The following is a 14,434-nucleotide window of genomic DNA, read 5'->3' as shown; positions in this document are numbered from 1 at the left end:
GTTCGCATGACTATCAGTGATTAAGAGCATACTTTCTTCAGGAAAACATACAGCCACAGCTGCTCTCTCAGTTCTGGACACAGGTACAAAATGAGGAATTCACTCTTATCTCTTTCCCTGCTGCCATGATGCTGGTCCTCATGAGAATGAATCTACATGAAGAACAATTTGGCTACAGTGACAGCCTTTGGTGCAGTGTAATACCGCTCACATGAAAAAGTTCCCCCTAAAGAATTAATGCTTACCACTTTACGTGTAATTTATGAGTAACTTATATAAAAATGACCATATAAATAAGGTGAGAAGAGCTAAAGTTCAAGAGTTTTTTTCCTGTATAGCAAAAAACAATAATGACAAGATGTAAATAAATGGAACTGGCTTCCATCTTCCAGTTGTTTTAATGGGACCATGAGGACTTAAGACAAAAAAAACCGCAAATGTTAATTTTAATAGCAAACCAGCTAGATTCATAGAAATTAGACAGTCTAAGGCAATATAAATGAAGACTGACAGCCACATAGAAGGACATATCAAAGAGTTGTATTGGTTTAATTTTCTTCAGAATTAAAATAGAAATATATGCATCTTTGTAAGAACTACATACATTTTATTTAGATAAAGGCGTGCAATGAGAAAAGTATGATTCTCTACCATTGCCGAGAAAAAAAGAGAGGGACAATATTAACAGTTACATTCATTTCATAATTTTCTGCCTACAGCAATTAAAACAGCTTGCTTATTAGCAGTATAATGAATCAGTACACTGATTTTAAGTAGCCTGCAAATGTTTCAGTCGTTGATTCTGAACTAATTGAAGCTTCTGTCTTCTGAAGTTCTTCGCTGCTGTGGTACCTGATCAAGCAGTTCAGAGCTTGGCATAATCTTTCAGGATCATTTCCAATTTCTGGCTCAGCATGATGTTCCCCTTCACTTTTAATTTACCAGAAAAGAATGCCTACAAAAAGCAGAGGAAATTAAAAAAAGAAATGTATTCAACTGTTCACCCACAATCCAAAGAGTTGCTAGAACCAAACAAGGTAAGCGTGGTTGTTTAGTGCTCAGGAGAAAGCCTTCAGTGTGCTATGTCCATTGCTAATTAAGAGAAAACCATCCGAGTGCAATTTTATTAGCATCCAGAATCACAGTTTTCTATCTAGAGTGCAGGCAAGGCCAAGTCTACCACTCAGGGAAAACAAAACAAAACAAAACAACTTCAGTGGCCTCCATTTCTTTTCTATGTATAGCACAGAGCACTCCTCCTGGTGTAAGATGAACTTCTTCACAGAAGCTGATGGCAAAACTTCACCAAGGCACAAAAATAAAGCTCTCAGTCCTCCCCTTCCTATGCTACAGATATCCATGTATCGTTATACGGAATCAGAAAGTGGAATGAAAAGGACATTTAAGGAAAATTAAAGGCCTAATGAAAAGGTCAGCAACTACTCACTCAAATTCATAACAAATCCAAATGGGAACTTACACGATACACGTACAAAGAAATGCACTGACTTTATACATAGCATATTACAACAAACAGGAACTAAACAAGATTTCGTTGCTTTTGCAGAATCATGTATCAACCAATATTTTCAGTGAAATGCTCATGTATCACATTGTTATTGTCCCTGTTTCAAAGAGCTGTATACCCTGTTTCAATCTGGTTCAGTATTTTTTTTTAAACTAGTTTTGCTTCGCTGTGGCTTGGCAATTTGAAAGCTCTTTGAAAGTTCTGAAACAATGTGCTTTTGCATAGTTCCATTAACTTGAAATACATTCAAATAAGGAATAGAGAGAGCCACCAGAAAAGGATTTGAATAGATGCTTTGAGCTTCTTTAGATGAAAAATTTCACAGAAACTCAAAGGAAATACTAGTGCCTAAGAACAGATAATGTTCCTGAATTGCAATCACTGTTCTTTAGCATTCTGAAGATTACACGTCAACATCTTGTTTGTTTATGCTTTATGTCTGCTATATACAGAGGGTCACAAAGGATTTTACTCATGTGGTATGTAGGACTTAAACATTTGCCATCATCGTTAGTCTCCAATTTTACAATGAAATTCTCCAACAACTACTGCTTGGGATCAAAGAAAATGAACTGTTCGATATATGATGTGCTTAATTAAAGTCTTCATTTGCTCAAGCTTTAATCTGTAAGCTGACATATTAAATTTGTGACAGTTTAATTTACTTTTACACATGGCATTTTTATTAGCAAAATTAGTAGTTTTAAGCAGTTGATTACTCCAAGAAGCTAAAAGTGCAGCTCAAGATTACTTATCTTTTTAGAATGTTTCTTTCCCTTAAAAATCTACCTAGTTTGCATCAATTTTGACCAGTTTCAATGGATCTACACCCATGCGTTGTCCGAGACTTCTCTTTGCTGCAGTAGTAGCAGTAAATGAGAATACTGCAACAAAAACCAACTTCCTGCAACATGACCAACCAAAACAGCCTGAATGATCAAACTGACAAAAACCTAACCTTGCAAATGTGAAGTGCCAGGGAACAAACAAACTACTACTTTGTACTGCCAGGCTTTATGCCATTTGAGGTATCTTTGTCTCAAGATGACAAAAGTGGCATAAATTCCTCATCATGTCCTCCAACTCAGTATAAAGTAGTGATGCGCTTATACCCCACCTGGGTATACTCTGGTTTACACTGTCAAAACATCTAGCATTGTGGATTTCGGAATGCATACAGTCATGAACCAGAACTTGATTCAAGGCAAATAATATGTCCCCATTCAAGTGCATATGTCTGTGAGGCACAGGATATACCTTCTGGGGGTTGGTCTTTTGTTGTACCACATCCATGAAATCCTCATCCGAGAGAGTGAAGGTGGTATCAGCAGAATTTCTTGCGGGTCCTTGATACACTGATCCAGAGCCATTCTTTAAGTCAATTGCTGCAAAGAACCAGCAAAGATTTTTTCAAAATAAAGATAAAATTTTCAGCCTAAAGAACACTATTCTCCCCATCTATTATTATGAAGCATCCAGTCCACGCATAAATCTTGAGCTAACAGTCACCTGGAAAATGAAAGGGTTTTAATTCTTGTTCTTTAATGAAAGAAAATAATTGAGATTAGAATAGAAAAAAAGTTGTTTCTGTACTAAGGGGGAAGGGGCTTACAGCAAGGACTGACATTTGAAAATTCTTGCATAGATGGCAAAACCCATTTTTAAATAACACTTAAGATTCACAAGATATTAATTTTTGGAATTATCGCAAAAACGCTAAAGCTACTAAAAAAAGCTTTAATGTTTTAGAGCACTCCTATATTCAGAAAAGGCACATGTGGTGGTGTTCAAACATGCTGCTGCCATTTTCCCCATTCTGCCCCACAGGCAATAAAGCCTGTTCTGCTTCATGCAGAGAGCAGTTAAAGCCTTGCCAAATTATCTGTCTGTCTCTTATGGAAAGCCAAAAATTCCTCAAAGTGTGTGGAGCTTCCGAGTGTTCTTTTCCCACACCAAATCCAGTTGGCGGCTGGTCACGAGTGGTGTTCCCCAGGGCTCAGTATTGGGGCCAGTTCTCTTTAATATCTTTATCAATGATCTGGATGAGGGGATTGAGTGCACCCTCAGTAAGTTTGCAGATGACACCAAGTTGGGTGGGAGTGTCGACCTGCTTGAGGGTAGGATGGCTCTCCAGGGGATCTGGACAGGCTGGATTGATGGGCCAAGGCCAATGGTATGATGTCCAACAAGGCCAAGTGCCAGGTCCTGCACCTGGGTCACAACAACCCCATGCAGCATTACAAGCTTTGGGAGGAGTGACTGGAGAGCTGCCTGGCAGAAAGAGTTGTCTGGGGGTGTTGGTTGACAGACGTCTGAATATGAGCCAGCAGCGTGCCCAGGTGGCCAAGAAGGCCAACAGCATCCTGGTCTGTATCAGAAATAGTGTGGCCAGCAGGACTAGGGAAGTCCCCCTACACTTAGCACTGGAGAGGCCACACCTCGAGTACTGTGTCCAGTTTTGGGCCCCTCACCAAAAAAAAAAAAAAAAAAAAAAAAAAAAGACAGTGAGGTGCTGGAGCGGGTCCAGAGAAAGGCAACGAAGCTGGTGAAGGGCCTGGAGCACAAATCTTATGAAAAGAGCAGCTGAGGGAACCGGGATTGTTTAGCCGGAGAAAAGGAGGCTGAGGGGAGACCTTATCGCTCTCTACAGCTACCTGAAAGGAGGATGGAGAGAGGTGGGGGTCAGTCTCTTCTCCCAGGTAACAAGCAGTAGGACAAGAGGAAAAGGCCTCAAGTTGCACCAGGGGAGTTTAGACTGGATATTATGAAAAACTTTTACACTGAAAGGCTTCTCAAGCATTGGAACAGGCTGCCCAGGGAAGTGGTTGAGTCACCATCCCTGGAGGTATTTAACAGACGGGTAGACAGAGATATGGTTTATTGATGGCTTTTGTCAGAGTTAGGTCGATGGTTGGACTAGATGATCTGAAAGGTCCCTTCCAACCTCAGTGATTCTATGATTCTATGAAATGACTTGCCAAAATAATCCATTACAAGGCTAAGACTATCAGGTATTGTGTCATTTGTTTAAAAGAATATTAGAAGAGTATTTTGACAAGATGTGGTGACCAAATCATTCTCAGATTTTGCAAATTCCCAGTCTTTCCCTTTACACCTTTTCCTCTTGTTCTCCTCCTGCTTTTTAAGCACAAAACAAAATCTTTATTCAAGTGTATGTTCCCTTAAGGACATGACATCTCTAATCACAGAATCATGGCTGCCTAGGCAATACTAATACTGTCAGTTGGTTTCTCTTAGTTGTCAAATTTTAAGACACTGGCCTAACTATGGAGACCTATTTCTGCATAAACTCTCTCACATGTATTTTTTTCCAAATAATTTTTCTGAAAGGGTAAGGTGAACTATACAGACTGGGAACAGCTTTTGTCTGTTTAAGTTAGGTCTTTCATTTTTTGAAATCAGTTCTAAGTAATATTTATCCAGTTATAATAAAACTAGAAGGGGAATTAAGTGTACAATAATGCTCAGTGAGAAGTGACATACTGGATTATTATTATCCACTTGATTTTAAGGTAAATGACAATTTCAGGAACGGGTTTAATGTACATCACTAACTTGATGCAATAAGAGGAGAAGAAAGAAAAAAAAATTACTGAGCGCCAGATGAACAATCTATGCCTTCTGTGTTCACGGGTGGGAGCTGTGTAACATTCTTTTGATCCAAACCAGCTACTATATAGTCTAACATTGTAAGCAAGCCTTTAAACATTGCTCCTATCATTTATGCAGCAACAAACTATTATTTAAAAAAAAATTAAAAAATCATCTATTGAATTGAGATGAAAGTTTCACAGTGGATTCCAACTCCCCAGCTTAACTGTCAACGTGCTTTTAAAATATACCTCTACCCAAATGCTAGCAATGTTCTGAACCATAGAAATGTAGCCAAACTGAGCTCCCTTTGAGACAAATAGCACTGGTGAGCAAGCCCCACACGTAAACTCACAAAACGCACAAGTGGTATTCTCAGATGCTTACAGTTCTTTTTTTTTTTTTTTTTAATTACTTCTGGACCTTAGAAATCAAAAGAGCGTAAGTCCCTTCTTGTGCTTCATTTTGCATGCATTAATTGTTTTGTCTGTCCCTCCCATTCCCAGACTGTTCCAGAAGGGAACCCAGATGGTGACATAACTCCCAAGAAACAACAGACACTCTTCTTCTCTTTCTTTACTAAGCGCTGGCTGAAAAAGCAGTTTTGACATATCTCATTGATAATACTCACCCATCAATCTCAGCAGTGTAAAGTTTAGATCACAAAAAGTTCAAATTAAAAAGGTATAGTGACTCAGGCAAGTTCTAGCAACTCCTAGATTTTAATCTTGAACATAGTACATACTTAACATCATTACAATCCCCAATCTCCTTCTCCACTTCCTATACAAATCTCAAGAGCATTGCTTATCAATCCACATCTATAATTAATTGTAAGCTCTCAAAGCACAAATATGCCTGGAAACATTGCATAATCATGGTACCATGGGCAAAACTGTTATGTTTAATCACATTAAATCCTTAACTCATCTCAAATTAAAACTCATTAGAAATCCTAAAAAAAAAAAAGGACCAATCTAATATGTTAGATTCCCAAAAATATGAAAATATAATTTCCAATTCCTCCTTATTCTTCTTAAAGAGCATTAAGATTTTTGCTAAGAAGAAGAAAAAAAGAAAAAAAAAACAACAAACAAACAGAGCAGCCACAAAAGAGAAGAGCTCTGTGACAACACATATTGTCTTTTTCACAAAAGCGTAAACGACCTTCTACTATTACTTGACCCACTCCTTTTTTTAAGCTTTAGCATAAATGAGTTATGACATCTCTAATGCAAGCAGTCAAAAAAAAAAAAAAAAAGCAAGCCACACAAAACCCCAAAGGAACTAGCAGGAAGAAATGAAATCCCAAAACTTGATACATAAGCCCTAGTGGGTGAATTCTAGTAAACCACAATGGAGAAAGAGTGATCCTAGATATACTGTATGTTGGTATTTTAGAGAGGGGAAAGGAACTCCCCTCCTTATAGAGAATGGAAAACTACCCAGAAAACTTGCTCGTTTATTTTTTTTCAGGGGAAAAACAATAAAAAAGAAAAAAGGATTACAAACATAGACCATAATTTTTCTTGCCTCCTGATGCACACCTAGCTTAGAGTATTCAGATGACAAGTGAGACTAAACTACAGCACTAGCACATGGACAAATGGATATAAACTAGCAATGAAAGAAGAGCCAAATACCAGATCAGATTCCAATCATCAGAGCATTCTAGCTTTCCAAAACGAACAGAGAGGGTGCCTTCTTGTAAAATCCAACTTTATGAGCTAAAGCTATATAAACATGGCTGTCTGCTGTGGCAGGAAACAGTCTTGATGCAAGTGTCCTATATGTATCTTCTACACGTACGTCGTGGATACATGTCTCTATGGTTATAGCTACCATCTCGTCACTGCAGCTTGCACGCCGCACTATGATTGCGGCAACCAGCTTGATAACAACTTGGTACTGGCATAGCTATGTCAGTGCTCAGCTGGCTGGTGCCCTGGGCAGCTGCCAGGCAACTACCTCACGCAATGCCAGTGCCGCTCCACTGCTAGCAGTAACAGATGAGTAGCCTAAAGGTGTCCCTGGTGTTCTTTGCTCCTAAGAATGTGTAGCCCTCCATGGCCGATACAGATACAGCTCTTCTCTGAGGCACTCACATGGCTGATCCACTCCAGACAAAAACAGAAGTTTGAAACACGGCTGTGGTACTCCTCAATACTGCGTGTAGCAAGGCAAACTAAACTTAAAGCTGAAGTCCCTTTTAAAAATCAACTAGCTTCTTAAATATGTAAAATTTCACTATTACACGCCTGGCAGAAAAGCAGAATCAAGCAGTTTCAGTGGATAAAACAGCAGTTATCCTTCAAATTTTAGTTTTTACTTGCGTATGTTAGTGTTATATTACAGTAATTAAATATCTATGAATCATTATTGTTCATATGATCCGGTTGTCAGAGACATAATAAAAAGGTAAAAAAATCATATATATATACACACAGGCTAAAACATTAGACATTGCCATCATGTAGCAGGTAGCCAAACAGCCTAAAAATCTAAGATTTGGGGCACGGGTTTTGCTTTGCCTTCAAAGAGTGCCTTACCATTTCTAGAGGAGAAATGTTAAGGGGTCAGACTTTTTTTTTTGTTTTGTTTTGATTGGGTATTTTTTCTCCTTTACAAAAGGTGAGTAACTGCAATACAAGACCCATCCTCAATGCAAATGGGAAAAAGTGTCACCCACTCTTCATTACCTCAAGTCATATTGCATCATAAATTATTAAGCAGTTTTGCCCTAATTTGTCAGATGTTCACGATCAACTGCATGTAATGATTTCTCCCCAGTTCTCCCAACAAAGTTTTATTCTTCTGAGAATGGAAAAGGGACAAAAGTATGTTCTGCCTTCAGCAGTGCCTTCAGAAGCATGATGAAAAGCAACAGATGGGTAAATGCTTTGAGTACTGTTCTAGGCAGCCATTAACTATCAGCTAACAAATCTCAATGGCAATGTGTTTTCTCTATGGAAAGAGAAGTTGTAATGAAATAGATTAACTCTAAGATAAATATTTTATAACCATTGGAAACAAAGGCAATTGTTGTACAGTAATAAATATGCAGGAGAGTGCAAAGCATGCTTCAGGTAGTGAAGCCAAATGGAGAAGCCAAAGCTGGGGGATCTCAATTAAGAATTTTGTTAAAAAAAAAAAAAAAAGATAGCTCCAGTTCTGCTAAGCTTATTCCTTAGGTTTTCATACTGCCAAAATCTGTATTGCTTTATCTTCTTAAAAGGATTTTCAGCATCCTTTTTAATTAGAACAGCTTCCTTCTGTAAAGACATACCACTAATTAAGACCAGTTGTCAGTGGCTACAGTTCAGCGTTGTTTGGACAGCGAAAGAGCTGTCCAAAATTTCACATGCTGAGTGCAAGATCAATAGTTCTACACCTCCCCATGGCTTCATACCATCCACACAGAATTACATAAAAGTAAAGGTCATCACTAATTAAACAGCCTAGTATTACTAATAATATTAGTGCTACCATAAGAAGTGTCTCTCTAGCAACAAACGCTAAATCCAATTCACAAATCCCAATTCATTTAAAGTAATAAACAAAAATCCTGGCTTACTGCAAAGAATAGAGATCAAATGGTTACAGTTGCAATTAAAATAAAACACTAAAAATAATACAAAATTTTTCAAAAACTTGGTTCCTCAAAGTTTGGAAAACACCAGAACGACTGCGTACATGAGGGCAAATTTCACAGCGGTTCTTAATACCGCTGCTTTCTCTCATTTGCTTCCTTCCCAGATCTTAAGAGCCTCCAGGACATTAGCAGATGCTGGAGCTACAATCATTGAGTAAGACAGCAACGAGCTGCTGGGCCTGGATTGTTTCTAGTGCTGTCAATTGCTGCAGTTTTCACAACAGCACAAAGCTGTGCCAAAGTGACAAAAGTAAAAAAATTTAAGAGACAAGCTAGCACAACCACATAACAAATTTATTAAGGGAAAAAGGCCTAGCAAGTAGCTCAACAGAAGCTCAACAGAACCACAAACACTGCCTGTAAAGGCCTTGGAGGCCCTTAGAATGAGACACCTAAAAAGAAGATAGATAATGAAACAATTAGCATCAACTCAAGGCTTAAAACAAAACAAAAAATACCTGTCCCAAAATAATCTACCTCCTCACATTTCAGTTGTTTCAGGGATACCACGCCAAGAATATTGACCATAAATTGAAGGAGTATGCAATATTTATTCACAGGAACCGAATTCTAAATTAATTTTAATGTCATATTTTCCTCTTTGCTTTATTGTAGCTATGTACATTATGGGATCTAGCTCTCAAAACAGAAATTTTACTTTAAGAGATAAAGAGAATTCAAAATTGTTATAATCTAACAGCATAGCATTTACAAATCTGATTTTAAGTTACTGTACACAGAAGATGAATTAATAACCAGTGGGTCAAATTTAAATGTAGTGTAAAGAAGTGCAATTCTACCGACATATTTGACTAACATTGAAGTCTGAAGCAGGTTTTAAACCAGTCAAAATAGTGACACATAATTAAATTCAAGCTATATCAATGGTAACATCTTACTACCATCCTCAGTTTTTAAAGTAAAAAATTAATTTGTCAAAGGCTAAAATTTCTCATTATGTACAGAAGCTTCCATTCTATTAACAACAGAAAAAGTCAGGTATTCGAGTCAATAAATGACATTGTCAGTGTTACATATTCTAAGTTCGCTGTTATCATTCATGGGCATTACAAAAGTCTTGGTGATGACCATATAAAGATCTGTCAGAAACCTTCTGGTTTTTGGAAATGTTTCGTTTAAGCTCCTAATAGTAGTCAGCAACAGGAAATGTTTAAAATACTAGATTACCATCCTAGATTACCACCACACTACATCCCACAGGGAGCTTTAAATAGTTCCAAATTCGTAAAAAAGTACAGATATTGTTCATTGCAACAGAAGCAGAGGGAACACGACAAAGAAAAGTTATGTCTGTTTAATCCCTTTTAGGTAGGGAAATAAGCATTGGAAGAAGGCACTACTTTCCTCCCACTGCTTCAGTAGGAAACAGAAGAGAGGGCAAGCTTTGTTTGAAAAACAGAAAAGGCTGACCCTTGATTTACTCAGAGCACAAGTACTCTCTTTCTCTCTGGATACAAGGGCAAAAACATCCACCTGTTTCCCCTCTAATAAAACTTTGTCTCATGAGGCAGGTCAGGCCAATTTGCATCTTAAGGTCTTCCTCAGAGACAAATTTTATTCATGTCTTGAACGTTCCTCATCAGATTTTTCTTCCATTGATTTGTCCCTCCATTCTTTGAGCACACATAATACTGAGTTTAGGTGACAAACAGAGCAGTTTCAAAATTAAAGACAACAATAAATAATCTCGAAGATAGTTTTCAGGTTATTATAAACATGACCATCTCTTATACTACGTTTAGTTACACACAAAACAATAGATATGACTGATGTAGTGTACAGAGGGTTTCTCTAACAAACACAAGTATCCACTTTAAGTGTTTTGGAGTTCAATCTATGCACTTGTAATACATCTTCTCAAAATGTAAGCAAGAACACAGAAAAGACTTCATAAGCCTTCTGTCCAGGTTCTAAGCATGCCCATCATTTAAATTACTGAGGGTAAAAGAGGAAAACTGCAGATGGTAGGAATGATTAAGAGCAGCAATGAGTTTCAAGACAGATCTGAGTTGAACTATGCAATATTTATCCCCCTCTCATTTTGATGTATAGGTACTCAACCTGCATAATCTACACAGGTATATTCAATATATTGATTAACTGCTATCTAAGTAAAAATCACTCCTTATCCCCCAAAAGTTGCTTAAAAGGCAGTACAGGCAGAACAGAACTATCTTGATCAATATACATATAATATTTTTCCTGAAACTTAACAGCAGTCTGGGTACTCAGAATCTCTGCTGATTAACATTAGGAAAAGAGAAAGCGAAGTGATAGGTTTCTAAACCACTCTGTAAAAGGAAGAGCAGTTTCTTAAACACAATAACCTTTTATTGAGAACAGACATTGCAAAGACTTAACAATAGTAAAAAAAGTCACAGTCTATGGGACAAAGCACAATGCAGACCTGATCTGACCTACCAACATGTCAGTCTCTCCCCCTCAGCCTATCAAAGGGCAGCCCACCTCATCTGTATCTCCCCAAAAATTGTTCTGACTGCATCCAACCATTGAAACCAATCAAAATTAAGCAGTCTAAGTGACAGACTTGATCCCAAGACTCGGTGTCTCCACAAAATAGCAAAGGCCTGGAAGTTATAACCTGACTATGGTTTATCCGTTTGGAAAAACTTTAAATTCTACTAATAGACAATTTAGGACACCTCAGCAAAAAAAACTCGAATAACTCTAAAGAAAATTAAATAAATCAAATTACTAAAATTGGACTGCTTTTTGCAAAAATACATGTCCTTACAAACTGACTACAAGAGAATTTAAGAAGAGAAGTTTTTTCAGGAAGTAGTTTTGCCCCCATCAGACCATTTCACATACTTGTATAATCCACCTTACCAGGAAACGCTTCCCCTCTGACCCATTGCTATCACAGGCTTTAGCCTCTCTTCATCAACCCAGTCCCATGCTTAAAGGGTGCGTAAGCATCATTATACCTTCTTTAAACCTTGCTCTCAGAAAATATGAATGGAAACAAATTGGGGTATATTTTCATTGAAGTGACAAGAACAATGCAGTAGAAATAAATACTTATTTGATTTAGATTAGTTAGCATAAACATTGCCAGCTGTACACTGGAACACAGAGCTCCTAGTAGGTTAATTTAGACTACTTTTCTAAATGTAGTGGTGATCCATTCTGGAAAATGTAAATAGAAATGCACTGAAGTTCTAGAGGATGATTTGCCTATGCTTACATCTGACTAGACAAGTCACAGAAGCATGTTCCATAACTGCCATTATGAAACTTTTTCTGACCTCCTTGTCACTTGTGCATTCAGTATGCATTCAGATTTTTACGTCCCAGTGAATATTCATCTAGTACGTTATGCTTATTTTCAAGATATCAGTTCAATTAGAGTAAGTACAATTAATCTTCATTTAAAAAAAAATGTATCAGGGCATTATATGAAAGCTACAACTTACTCCACTGCATTGCTGTTTTTCCATCTTTAGTGATGTCCCATTGGAATACGGCATTTACTTTCTTTACCAATTCATTTCCAAGTGTTTTTACACGACGGCCAATTTCTTCAAACACAAGGTCACTCTGCAGGCCTGCAGTCTTAAAAAAAGAGAACGAGCATGAAGAATTTAAAGTTGAAACTCTGTTAAAGATGTACTAAATATGTCTATTAGTTCAATCACTGTGTCTAGGAAAGTCTCTATCGCAGAATTATTAAATGCAACTGAGTTTTCTTCCACCACAACCAACCATCTCTAACAACTGTCAGCATTAAGTACATTCAAGCAGAAAATGCTTCATGGCCTCTTCCTTAAGAATTATTTCAAATCTTACTTTTGCATTTTTTGTCATTTATCACTACAACTTAAGATATGTATCATAATTAGGGCTCTAAGGGCTTCTTAATTGACCTTTATTCCCTTCAGAGGATGCCCATTGCCACTTTTTCCATGGTGAATGGTATGTTAGTTTTTAGAACATGAAAATGTTTTTACCAGTACATTACATTAACACGACATGGAAGATGTTCAAAATATACTGCACTACGAACACAGTCAGAACTCCAGTGTTTATCATTTAAGAGTGGGATTGGCTACATTTACATTTTCAACTTTTCCAAACACATATTAATTTGCAAACCTTTGTCTTTCTTTAATAAATACTTGTACTGGATAAAATGCTGCACTTTAAGAAGCTCCTCCAGTGACATTTTTCATCTAACTAGAATGGGAGCAAAGAAGCTCTCATAGCTTTAGTTTTTCTGCCATACCTACCTGTACACCAGAATGAAATACTCTTCACGCTGCTATCTTGTCACCTCTTTGGTTAAGACTAACATTTTCCATTACATAACAGTTACTGATGACATCTAAATTTGCCAATCACTCACTCAGGGTAGTTTCTTCTGGTGGATGTCTGCCTCTGTCAGCAAACTTCTGCCAAAGCTCCTTAATTCCTCAGAATAAGCTTAAAGAAAAATACCTGTTCTGACCATGTTAAAAAAAAAATAAATCTCTATAATTATTTCACTGAAAAGTTCTAACGCTTATGTGTTTGAACTTCAAATGCAGATTTGGCAACAGTTCAGAACGTCAGAGGACTAAACACAACCAGCAAAAAGAAACAGATTCCAGGAATATATCACAAGCTTTATACGAATGTCACTTTCTCAGTACTTCATAAACTTCAATGCATTAATGTTTCATCCTTCATGGGCAGGAATCAATAGGGGCAAAAAAACATATAGTTTATTTTGGCAATGGACTGTGCACCCATGTGTTTTAGACCACATTAAGGAGCCAGGACATCCTTTGCATTGCATGTACAATTCTGTCTTTTGTGGCAAGTCGAGTACCCAAGGCTTAATGCATGCATGCAGAGGATTTTTTAAAATATATATAGTATAAAGTGCATATTGTGTGTTAGGTCTAAGCACACGCACAAACAACCATTAGACCCTTCTTTCAAAACGATTCAATGACATATCTGTTCTTTCCTACGAGTACACTATCTCATTTTCATTTGTTCTGTTCTCCCAATGCCTTCCTGCCACTCTCCCCATGTCTCTCTGAAGTCTCTGAAGACTTCTCTCTGAAGTCACGTGATTTTACAACTTACATTGAGTTTGATCTCCATATCTAAAAAATAACAAAACTCCTCTAATTTTACAGGTACAGCACCAAATTAAAGGGACTAATTCCAACCTTAAATTATGGCAAGTGCTCAAAACTTGTGACCCTTACTGGTGCACACCTCACGTATTTTGTAACATATAGTGTGATGCTTATCCTAACACTTCAATTGACATCAAGCACTTCAACCTTCATAAGCCATCCTGCATATCTTAAAACGCCTGTATTTTTTGCCTCAAATAGATCCATGAACCTCTGTATCTTAAACAATGTGTGTATTCGCATCTCTGAATTCAAATATTCACCCAAGTACTGCAAATAAGACTGGTAAGTGATGTAAGTATTTTTGCCAAGTTTTCTGCAAAAATAAAGCCTAAATATGCTGCTTTGCAAGTTAAGACTTCTATTGCTTCCCCCTACCTTCACAGGCTCCCGAGCAGAAGGCTTATCCAAGGCTGGTACTATATCCACATAGCCCCCTGCAATAGCCACTTCTCCAGTCTCTTTGACCTG

The 14,434-nt window shown here is 37.5% G+C and overlaps 1 protein-coding gene across 2 annotated transcripts in view; it reads right to left on the bottom strand.

The window, feature by feature from the left end:
• Positions 1-361: 361 nt before the first annotated feature.
• HSD17B4 (hydroxysteroid 17-beta dehydrogenase 4) overlaps positions 362-14,434 on the bottom strand; it is a 72,074-nt gene continuing 58,001 nt past the window's right edge. For both annotated transcript variants that reach the window (XM_054184918.1, XM_054184919.1), the window contains exons 21-24: positions 14,342-14,431; positions 12,251-12,389; positions 2,786-2,913; positions 362-955 (exon numbers count right to left, since the gene is read on the bottom strand). In XM_054184918.1, coding sequence (XP_054040893.1) covers positions 866-955; positions 2,786-2,913; positions 12,251-12,389; positions 14,342-14,431 — 447 coding nt within the window. In that variant the 3' untranslated portion in view covers positions 362-865. The remainder of the gene's footprint in view (positions 956-2,785; positions 2,914-12,250; positions 12,390-14,341; positions 14,432-14,434) is intronic.

This window comes from Rissa tridactyla, chromosome Z, assembly GCF_028500815.1.
Source record: "Rissa tridactyla isolate bRisTri1 chromosome Z, bRisTri1.patW.cur.20221130, whole genome shotgun sequence".
Classification (NCBI taxonomy): domain Eukaryota; kingdom Metazoa; phylum Chordata; class Aves; order Charadriiformes; family Laridae; genus Rissa; species Rissa tridactyla.
The sequence above is the reverse complement of the archived record's forward strand: the minus strand, read 5'-3'. Positions and strand labels throughout refer to the sequence as shown.